This window comes from Palaemon carinicauda, chromosome 42 (genome assembly GCF_036898095.1).
Source record: "Palaemon carinicauda isolate YSFRI2023 chromosome 42, ASM3689809v2, whole genome shotgun sequence".
NCBI classification, from domain to species: domain Eukaryota; kingdom Metazoa; phylum Arthropoda; class Malacostraca; order Decapoda; family Palaemonidae; genus Palaemon; species Palaemon carinicauda.
Window position 1 is genome coordinate 27,703,198 of NC_090766.1, and position 12,500 is coordinate 27,715,697.

Consider the following 12,500-nt stretch of genomic DNA (forward strand, 5'->3'; position numbering starts at 1 on the left):
ATATGCAAATACATACATATATATATATATATATATATATATATATATATATATATATATAGTATTATATATATATATATATACATATACCCAAACACCACCTCTGCCATTCTGTTTGGTTACTCGTTGGAAGTAAGGACGCGAATGGTGTGACATTCACTCCTGTATCCAATTGTACACAAGTAGCTTATTGGGTCAAGAATATCTTGACGTGGTTTAACGTTCTAGAATTGCAACCAGTTGTGTGCATGTGTGCGTGTGTGTGTGTGCGTGTCAAGGCAAACAGACACACGCACGCATTATGCAAGTGCCACCGAAGTAATCGATCGGTAAGATTCAGCACCAAACATTGGGGTACTGAGTTTGGTGGATTAAATTAATCTAAATCGATGCCAATACGAATAAAAGGTTTTAGGCCTTTAAGGCCGCTCATGAATGGCAGAGGCAAGGGACAGTGACATTACCCCCAGCAAGCAGGACAATGCCCTAGAGACTGGCCATTTATACATATGATCAGCGCCCAAGACCACTCTCCATCCAAGCTAGCACCAGGGAGGGACAGAAAATGGCTGCTGGTGACTCAGCTGGTAAACCTATAGGCTCCCCGAAACCCAATTCCTTAGCTCACAAGGATGGTGAGGTTGCAGACACTAAAGAAACTAAGGAGTCTGAGCGGGACTCGGACCCCTAGTCTAGCGATCCCCAGTCAGGGACGTTACCAAATAGATCACCACAAACCTACATCGAACAAATCTGGTAATGCAACTTTAATTGTTGATATTTGTAGTTACACCGTCAATAATATCACTCGTTTAGAGAACTCCAAATGTAAATCTATGAATAACAATTGTTACAGTGATGTGATCGTCTTTAATAACTGGCTTAATTAAAAAAAATCTCAAAATTATCTTTATAAATTTATCTGACGAAAAAATATATCTTTATAAATGTTTCTCTTAACGAGGTTTAATAAACATATAGAATTTCTGAGTGCTGATTCAATGCAATAGCAGAGAGAGAGAGAGAGAGAGAGAGAGAGAGAGAGAGAGAGTTGCCAAATGCCTTGAAACTATCAAAATAACAAAGCCAAAAAAAAACTAGCCAGACAAATAAAGCAAAATAATTAACAAATAAAGAAAAAAACGAACAAAAGTACGTACGAACAAACAGATACATAAACAAATAAAAGAACTAGACAAATAAAAACATAAAATACACAAATCAATATAGAAATAAACAGGTAGACAGGCAAGTAAATAAAAACAGCTAAACAAGCATAATATAAAAAAACAGCTAGGTAAACAAACAAGTAAAGAAAGTGGAAAACAGCTAGACAGACAAATAATGATCAATAAATAAAAAAAAAGAACATAAACAAAGGAAATGCGAGTAAGAACCATCGACGCATGAATCCATTATCCGCGGACACACAAGAAACAGGAAGCTAAGAGATTAAAAGTAGTCCCCGTCTACGCGTTTCGTTTAATGGACAGAACAGAATGATTTGCGGTGGGGGGGGGGGGCATGTTGGGAGGGAGATAGGGAGATGTGAGTGGGGGTAGGGAGATCTGGGTGGGAAAAGTGGGGAGGGGAATGAAAAGATATGTTAGGGATGGAGAGGAAAGAAATGGAGATGTAAGGAGAGGGAATGAGGGAATGAGGGAATAAGTAGGGGATAGAGGGAAGGAGAGGGCGGAGAGGGGAATGTAAGGAGAGGAAAGGAGAGGTAAGGTAAGGGGAGGAAGGGGGAAGATGGAAGATGTTGGGGGAAGGAGAGGGAAGAAGGGAGAGATAAGGAATGGAGGGAGAGGGAGGGAGAGTAAGAAAGGGGGGATAGTAGTAGTAGTAGGAGGTGGTAGGGAGGAAGAAAGTAGTAGGGAGAGACAGGTTGGTGGGAGGGAGAAGGGAGAGGTAAGGGGAGGAAAGGAGAAGTAGGGGGGTTGGGAGAGGGGGATGTAAAGGATAAGAAGTAGGGAGGAAGAAAGAGGTAGGAGGAAGAAAGTAGTAGGGAGAGGCAGGTTGGTGGGAGGGAGAAGGGAGAGGTAAGGGGAGGAAAGTAGAAGTAGGGGGGTTGGGAGAGGGGGATGTAAGGGATAAGGAGAAGGAGAGGTAGGGAGGAGGGAGGGAGCTCAAGGATTAATGAAGAAGTGGGGGATAATGGAATGATTATCGTAAAGACTCATAATCTGAGACGCTTATTGTTCGAAATTGATTGAGGGATTGAGACTGGTACAAAAGATGTGTGCAGTGAGGGACTGAACAGGTTGGATAATACACAGAGAGAGAGAGAGAGAGAGAGAGAGAGAGAGAGAGAGAGTATTGATAAACAGAAGAATTTTGGGTGAAATGATAATAGAAGAGACTTTAGATAACATTTATGAGGGTGTAATTAAAGCAGAGAGATATTATCATAAAAAACGAGAAAATGCTAAAATGCTAAGAAATGGAATAAGACGAATAAAACAAGAGTAAGGAAAAGAAAAACTAGTTAGGCGGGTATCTAAGATGAATGCAATACAGAAAATTTAGAAAAATCAACCACTGGTTTTATATATATATATATATATATATATATACACCAAACAACTTCAAGAAACTTCAAGAAAAGGAAACTATGATAAACATAAGAAAACAAACAGAATCAACTGCAAAAAAATGCAACTATCATATCCCTCCAAACTGGATAGAGCGCCGCCCACCCATGACAGCACCTGCTACACGCCCGCACGAGCAGATCCGGAGCGCTGCTACTCAAGAATAACCGACGCACGCACGCACGCAATAGCACGCGTTCGGTACATCCCCCACCCCCCAGCCTGACGAGGAGTTCGGCCTTGGGTGGAGCCAAGATCTACATTATGTGGAGCGATACAGACACGAAGTTTAGCTTGATGTCGTCACACAAGAAATGGTACAGAAGACGAGTGAGACGAGGCGTACAAACCTGGGTGCAATTCAACATTACTGCACAATGGTGTGGGTTTGAGAGGAACATTTTATATTTAATGGTTGCAAAAATAACGAGTATTCACGTAAAATGAAAACAATGGCCTATATTGCAATAAAATGAAAAAAAAAAATTACGGGATAAAATTTACATGCAATACAGTCTGTTGATTATTAATATTACTAGTGTACGCGACACGACAAAAATGATGGTCATATATATATATATATATATATACATATTTCTATATATATATATATATATATGTATAATTAATATATATTCATATATATAATTATATATATATATGCATATGAAATTATATACGGTATATACATCTTTATATGTGCGTATATATATATCTATATATATAAATATATATATATATATATATATATATACATATAAATATATATATATATATCTATATATATTTATATATATATATATATATATACATATAAATATATATATATATATCTATATATATTTATATATATATATATATATATATATAGATAGATAGAGATAGATAGATAAATAGATATATGGATATGCACGCGCGCACACAGATTCAACATTTTCCACCATCTTCCTCTTTCCTAACTATAACACGGCAGTTTGGGCAATTTGGCGAAGACTGTGCTTTCAGAGTGGTTGCCGCTCAGAGTGACAGAATAGACAAAAAATAAACAACAACAAATGCAGCCGAAGACAAAGGCTACAGACAATAAGTGGCGACTAGAAAAACCGTTGTAAAAACTTGCGGTACTAAATTAGTTATCAGACACGAGTAGTTAATTACTAGTAAATTAGTAATCAATGAATCTTTCCACGTTCCTCCCTACTACCATCAGTTTACTCTAGTGAAACCCTTAGAAGAAGATCAACCTCAACGTCATTGAAGTAATATAATCAAATGCATAACACCATACAAATAATTTATTTCAATAACCGACCTTGAATTGCCTTGACAAACAGTTAGGCGTTTCCAATTTACTCTTAAATAATGATGACTTTGGAATTGTTTCTGAACTACGATTATCAACAATATCCTCAATTCGTGATAAAAACCTAAATTAATACAACTAGAGGGGCACTCAGTTGAGCGCAGACCTCCGCCGTGGCAGCTCATTTCTCTACCTTAACCTTTACATGTATTAATTGGCGTGGATTTTCATACACTCAAATATGAAACAAACGAAGTTTCCTTGACAACGATATCCAAACTTATGACAGCTTACGTGAATTTGATCGTGACCTTGACCTTCTAAAATCTTATCTCCAGCTTTTTACATAACAGTTAATCCCTACAAGTTTCATTATTCTACGACTAAAATTGTGGCCGCTGTTCCCAAATACACACCCAAAAATGGGATAAAACATAACCTCCAAACAACTTCGTTGGCGGAGGTAATAACAGAATATAAAGCGAGTTAACAAACCTTGCATTAGGTCAATCAACGGAAAATATAGACTAATAATTCTAAATTTAACTTAAACACGCGGCAATCCAGATTGAAAATAATTTCGGATTAAACTAGACTTTAGCTGGCTCGGAACCCTGCTCCAAAAAAGGGTCCCTAAAATCGCATTTGAAGCAAATCATTACTGAGAACATTCAACTTTAAAAATTCTTATCTTCCCTATATAATAAGCGGCATTCTCAGACGTATGACTACTCGGTCTCCTTCCGTCCTCCAGGAGAGGGAGTAGTTTATACCCCCGGCGAGAGGGGGTACCCCAAGAGGTACACTCGGAAACCGCAATTTCCCACAAAATGCCGACACTGCCTCATTGTAGTTTGGAAAAGGGGCAGGGATTGGGAAGGGTTGAATCTAATCTATCTAAATATTTATAATTCATTTTTGACCGCTTGGGTACACTAGGTATTAGAATATGCATGTATAACATACCTAGAACATCAAGGAGATAGCAGTAACATTAAGAGAAACAACATCACCGACAACAAAGAAACATCAATGATAACAACAACTCATTTCACACCGACCGTAACAGCGTACGACTGAAAATGTCATGTCATGTGGTCAACGTGTCTGATGTCATCACTGTCAGGCCATCAGCTATAAACGGAAGACCAGTTACGTTGAATATTCAAAGCAGCAAGAACTGTCTTGTTACTGTTATTAAATATACTGAATATTGGGATAGATTCAACCCTTCCCATCCCCTCCCACTTTCCTAACTACAACAGTTTCGGGAATTTGTGGGAGATTGTGGTTTCCGAATGTACCTCTCGAATAAACCGACTTACTGGGGTATGACTACTCCCTTTCCCTATAACACTAGTGACTGAGAGAGACCAAGTAGCTATACGTCTGGAAATGCCTCTCGGCGTGACAGGAAAGATATATACTACGGAATATATTACATGGGGGAGACATTACAAGTGCTGATAGTAGAAGAGTTGTAAGGGCAATACAGAATGACAGTGTAACGCAAAATCACGTTAAAAATCAATCAATCTATGATTAGAACATTATTAATGAACCTATGTAAGGCCGCCCATGAATGACAGATGCAAGGGACAGTGACAATGCCTTAGAAACTGACCATATATACACATGATCAGTGGCCCAAGCCCCTCTCCACAGAAGCTAGGACCAGGGAGGGCCCGACAATGGCTGATGACTCAGCAGGTAGATCTATAGGCTACCCCAAACAGCCCATCCTTAACTCACAAGGATGGTGAGGTTGCAAACACTACAAGAATCTAGAGGAGTTTGAGCTGGACTCGAACAGAGTCTAATCTCGGTGGCCATGCTTGAACCCCAGTCCGGCGATCGCCGTACAGGGAGGTTTCCGATAGGTCGACACAATCTATCAGTGATAAAAGCTTGTAAATATAAACTAAAGATGAAAAAAATAATAGGAGTCTCTCTTTACTATTACTAATGTCACCAGACTTCCGCACTTCAGGAGAGCATGAAGTCCCTATCGCATCCGCCCCAGGAGGGGCTGGGGGGGGGGGAGGGTGTTTGGAGACATTGCACCAGAGTCACCTCCCCATGAAGGATTACATACACCTGCCCATTTCTGAGAGAGAGAGAGAGAGAGAGAGAGAGAGAGAGAGAGAGAAGTTTCCTTTAAGATTTTGAAAAAAGGTATGAGATTAAAAATACATCAAGCTATTGAGAGAGAGAGAGAGAGAGAGAGAGAGAGAGAGAGAGAGAGTGTGTCTCGGTATATGCACTGTTGAATCCACACAGCTTTCTCCCTCAGGTCGTTAATTGCAAGGGATTACGCCCGTGACAAAACCTGGGCCAAAAGGGTGGCCTTCGGAGAAAAGGAGGGGAAATCAAAACACGACATATCAAGCCATCTCGAGAGACGTATCATGACCAACAAATACTTCTAAAAACTATAAATCAAAATGAAAATGCTACAAGATCAGTGGCCTACCTACATGACTTATGGCGAAATAAATAGATTAAAACTAGATATTCTATGATGCAAATTTAAAAAGGAAAACATTTAAACCAACGACGCGACACACAATAGCAATAGGCAGGAAATTATTTTTCAGCTGACGAGCGGAAATACAACGGTAGTCTCCCAAAATCATTGCACTCCTCTTCTATATCGAAAGGTTTAAAGGTCACTCATGGATGGCAGAGGCAAGGGACAGTGACATTGCCCTAGCAAACAGGACAAAGCTGTAGAGACTGACCATATATACATATAAACAGCGCCCAAGCATACTCTCTACCCAAGGTAGAACTAAGGAGGGCCAGGCAAAGGCTGCTGACGACTCTGCAGACACACCTATAGGCTCCCCAAACCCCCAGGAGGATCCTTAGCTCACAAGGATGGTGAGGTTGCAGTGACCAAAGGAACTTACGAGTTTGAGAAGGACTAACCCCATCTGGCGACCACCATAGGCCACCACAACACTAAAGTATAAAGGAAAATTGGATATACTTGTATATTTACTAATAACAGGCTGTTAAGAGTATTAATTTTTAAATTCATGTTTGTACATAACTCTTGCAATATAAACAAAGCGATCACTAAAATCAAATAAACAGTTATCAACACTAGTAAACAGTCTATCAAGTTTTAATTTTCAAATTCATGTTTGTAGATAGCTTTTCCAATATATATAAATTGATCATTGAAATCAATAATACTGTTATTACTAATAAACATGCTATTAAGATTTTCTAGATAGCTCTTGCAATACACTTTATCATTAATATCACTGTTATAACAGCCTACTAAGAGTTTTTATTATAATTTTCCGTTTGCACATAGCTCTCCCAACACTTATTGACCATCATCAATACAATCATTATTTACGTTGCAGCTTTGCAAGATCAAACCGTAACCGACCCCTGGCGATTGCGATGACAAACCCGAGGCGGCATTTCACCGTCGGAACAAGAAACCAAAACCACATTTCGAAACCACAGCGGAGTCACGTGACTCGGACAGCATGGATGCGCACACAAACGCCACCGCAAGGGAAAAGTCGAAGCCTCTCAGGTGGCAACACCAAACTTTCAATTACGCACGCGATACGCTAGGGAGTGTTTACGATGATGATGATGACGATGATGATGATGATGATGATGATGATGATAATAATAATAATAACAATAATAAATAATAGTAATAAAATTAACAATAACAAAAATAATAATAATAAACAATAAATAATAAAAACTTGTCCATCAACACAAAGCACAATCCTAATTGTTTCTATACTTTATCATAATAATAATAATAATAATAATAATAATAACGAAAATAAATATAACAATAATTCTTTATTGAAAGACCTTAGAAGCTTTAATAATAATAATAATAATAATAATAATAATAATCAACACAAAGCATAATCCTAATTGTTTCTATACTTTATCATAATAATAATAATAATAATAATAATAATAGTAATAATAATAACGAAAATAAATATGATAACAATAATTCTTTATTGAAAGACCTTAGAAGCTTTAATAATAATAATAATAATAATAATAATAATAATAACTTGATTAGGCAATTACAAACGTAATTCTGAATGTTTCCAAACTTTCGGAAAGGGCGTAAGGGAACCTCCCTCATTCAGTCCTGAATATGAGTCACATTCAAATTACATGGACCATCGCCGTTGCCGCTTCATTTACGCAAAATAATACATGAAATTGCGAAATGTCGAGAAAACGTTGTCGGAAATATTGCATGGAAAAAAAAATAGTTAATTTAATTTTCAATGGCCTACTTTTATGGTTAATTGGCAGTTGTATTACACAGACACAAACACACAGACACATATGTATATATAAAATAGTATATATATATATATATATACATATACATATATATATACATGATACACACACACACATATATACACACACACACACACACATATATATATATATATACACACACACACACATATATATATATATATACATATTTTGTACAAACACTATATATATATATATATATACATACACACACATTTATATACAGTATATATATATACATAAATATATGTTACATATATAAAACAGTATATATACTGTACATACATATATATATATAATATATATATATATATAATATATATATATATAACAGTATATATTTATATATATATATATATATATACATACATATAAAATTATATATCATAAATACATATACATAAATATAAATTATATATAACAGTATATACACACACACACACACAATATATATATATATACAGTACATATAAAATTATATGTTACATATATATACATATACATAAATATAAATTATATATATATAACACTATATATATATATATATATCTGATTGCACAATCTAAACTCCAGCATCGAACTTTGCACGAGAGGCGAAAGATTTAACGAAGCCACTGAGCACAGAATCTGGGGACTCACCGAGCATGACTGCGGGCGGAGACTATCAGCTGTTGGCCTCACACATCTAGAATGGAAAAGGTAAAACAATCATTAATAATCACATATTATGGCAGTATCTAAATTCATTTTGCGTCCAAAAAAAAAGCGTTGTATTAATGGTTATAGTTTATATTTGAAAGATCTATCATAATGTTACAGTTTTTAGAGTTTTATTTTATTTGTTTATAATTTCTCTTGTAGGTTGTTTATTCCCTCGTTTCCTTTCCTCACTGGGCAATTTTTCCCTGAGTGAGCCCTTGGGCTTATAGTATCCTAGTTTCCCAACTTGGGTTGTAGCTTAGCTTGTAATAATAATAATAATAATAATAATAATAATAATAATAATAATAATAGACAACTATGTTATTTGCTTTTTAATTTTCAAGTTTACCACGCATAACTATGATGAATTTTCAACACTTGTAAAGATGTGCTGAAATGTGTTGGGATTATTCAACAAAAGGCAGGATTCATATACAGTATGTAATTCATACATAATTTACAGAAATGATGGAAAATTTGTGTACTCCTTTAGCAAATGGAAGTAATTTTAAACATACTAAAAACTCTATCAAGGGAAATTCAGTTTATAAAATGGCAGATGATCCTAAACACTACGTACGTATTTTTGTGACGATCCACAGTCTTCCTATTAAACATCTCGGGTACTCATGGCCGAAATACTTTCTTTAGTAACCTTTAAGAGTGTCTGAATGAAATAGGTTCAGAAAGAGCTAAGGTAACCTTTCAGAATGTATGAATGAAATAGGGCCAGATATAGCTAAGGTAACCTTTCAGACTGTATGAATGAAATAGGTTCAGAATGAGGCAAGGTAGTCTCAGAATAACTGACTGAAATAGGTTTAGAAAGAGCTGAGGTAGTCTCTGCCAGGAAGATATTTAGAAAGCTACGGTAACTTTTCAGACAATGAATGAAATAGGTTCAGAATGAGGTAAGGTAGCCTCAGAATATCAGAATGTAAAAGGTTTAACAAAGAGCTAAGGTACCTTTCAAAATGTCTGACTGAAATAGTTTCAGAATGAGCTAAGGTAACCTTTCAGAATGTCTGACTGAAATAGGTTCAGAATGAGCTAAGGTAACCTTTCAAAATGTCTGACTGAAATAGTTTCAGAATGAGCTAAGGTAACCTTTCAGAATACCTGAAAGAAAAGGCGTTCAAAATGAGCTAAGATAACATTTCAGAATATCTGGATTTAATATTTTCAAAACGAGCTAAACTTTATCAAAAAGTTACGCGAGGCGAAAAAACTTCTAACCTTTCAAAATGTTCGTATAAAAGTAGCCAGGCCTATAGGCCTAACTGCGACCTTCGAGCTTCTGAAGAGATAGTTGTGGACATAATTTCCGATTATAGGCCTAATAGGAAAAAAAGTTCATAGGCCTTCGAGATAATCCTCCTTTGCTCTTGTTCTAAGAGACTGACCCACTCTGTCTATTCAACTCTCGATATTATCGGGAACTTTTTAGATGAGGACATTCTTGGAAAGAAAGAGAGAGAGAGAGAGAGAGAGAGAGAGAGAGAGAGAATGACTATAATTACGCCCAATGCTCCTTTAATCCTCTTCAACTATTTGTATGTCTTTTAATTGTATTATTTCTTTATTGCTTTGGGTACATAACCAATTTCAGAAGAGAGAGAGAGAGAGAGAGAGAGAGAGAGAGAGAATATTACTATATATATATAGAGAATATTACTATATATATATATATATATATATATTCTTTTATTCCTTATCAAGCACTTTTGTCTTATTTCCTCAACCATCAACCTTGAAAAATGCAATAACCTAATCACTTTTCAAAATTGCAAATTCTAGCACGTATGGTTAGCAAACTCATTTTTATCTGAAACTAGTTGGTGCCAACTTGCAAGCCACATTACACTCCCGTTCCTGTTAAAATTCATATTGTTTTCGTAAAATGAAGCGTACCAACTCACGTTAATGCCATCTTTGTTACACAGCTCTTAAAACTAAAGTTATCCTTTGTAATAAAACTTGATACAAACCTACATCAATTATATTAGTGTCACATTATCATCAAAATTAAAATTTTCACTTTAATGAAAACCTTTGAGCACCCCTACAATATTCAATTAAAATTGATTTTACAATATATTCTATATCGTTTCTCCTCTGATTTTTTAAGTATTTTATAGTCAATGAAGTAGCCTATATGGTTTAAATTATTTAAAAGACCACTCATGAATGGCACAAACAAGGAAAAGTCCATTGCCCTATCAAGCAGGACAATGCCCTAGAGATTGACCATATATACGTATGATCAACACCCCAGCCCCCTCTACACTTAAGCTAGGACCAAGGAGGGTTAAGCAATAGGTGCTGGTGATCCAGCAGATAGACCTATAGGCTGCCAAAACCCTCCATCCTTACCTCACTAAGATGGAGAGGTTACAGGGACCAAAGAAAATAACGAGTTTGAGCAGGACTCCAACCCCAGTCAGGGACATTACCACACAGGCCACCGCAACCCTAATTTAATGTAAACTATTCTTAAAAATATTTGCAATTTGATTGTTCCTTACCTCTCCTCTTCGTAGTTTATTTCATTGTTTCCTTTCCTCACTGGGCTATTTTCCCTGTTGGAGCCCTTGGGCTTATAACATCTTGCTTTTCCAACTAAGGTAGTAACTTACCTTATTATTATTATTATAATAATAATAATAATAATAATAATAATAATAATCATATTTAAACATTTGAAATTATAATAGTTTACCATAATACGAATGGATACTATTATTGTTAACTAGTGTACACGACCCGTCAAACATTACGGCTGAATACTTTGTGATAAAAATACACACGCACCCATCACTCACCAGGGTAGGACTACTCTCTCTCCCCTATACCTGGGAGCGGGGAGAGCCGAGAGACCGCAAATAAGTATATTATATAAATATATGTATATATATATATAATATATATATAATATAAATAAATATATATATATATATAAATATATATATATATATATATATATATACACTGTATATATATAGATAGATACATAGATAGATAGACACTTGTTGTTTATCATAAAGAGATAAGTTGGTAATAATAAATTGAATTAAGGAAAAGATGTCACATTCACAAACTTTAAACAAAAACATTTAAAAACGATGAAGATGATCTTCTTAAAATCTGAAGACTATTTTCCAAAACAACAGGACTGAACCCAACATTAAAATAGAAAAAGTCTTGCTTTGCAGCAACCAAGTCTAACTTTAAACTTTAAGAAAAAAATTATATTTAGTGCAAAACCTGATGATATTCCGAATTCCTAAAGGAAAGAAAAAATAATTTCCATAAAAATGCAAATTCAAGAATTTCCATTTTCCCTTTCGAATCTATTTCTCGGCCTCCTTTTCCCTCCTCGTCTCCATGGACTGGAGAGAAAAAAAAAAAAAAAAAAAAAAAAAAAAAAAAAAAAAAGTAATTCCGTCTGCCACGTCCGTCTCGGGAATAATGAAGTTACAAATAAACCTTTCCAGCCAGGGTTAATCCCGGTTGAAAACAGCACATCACTGTAGGCAGTGGTCTAGTCCCGCCCCCTTCCCCTTTGGAAAATA

At 35.7% G+C, this 12,500-nt stretch overlaps 1 protein-coding gene across 4 annotated transcripts in view; it reads right to left on the reverse strand.

Moving 5' to 3' along the window:
- LOC137632979 (ras-specific guanine nucleotide-releasing factor RalGPS1-like) overlaps positions 1-12,500 on the reverse strand; it is a 331,074-nt gene that overhangs the window by 289,795 nt on the left and 28,779 nt on the right. For all 4 annotated transcript variants that reach the window (XM_068365124.1, XM_068365126.1, XM_068365127.1 and 1 more), the window contains exon 2: positions 8,866-8,911. In XM_068365124.1, coding sequence (XP_068221225.1) covers positions 8,866-8,872 — 7 coding nt within the window. In that variant the 5' untranslated portion in view covers positions 8,873-8,911. The remainder of the gene's footprint in view (positions 1-8,865; positions 8,912-12,500) is intronic.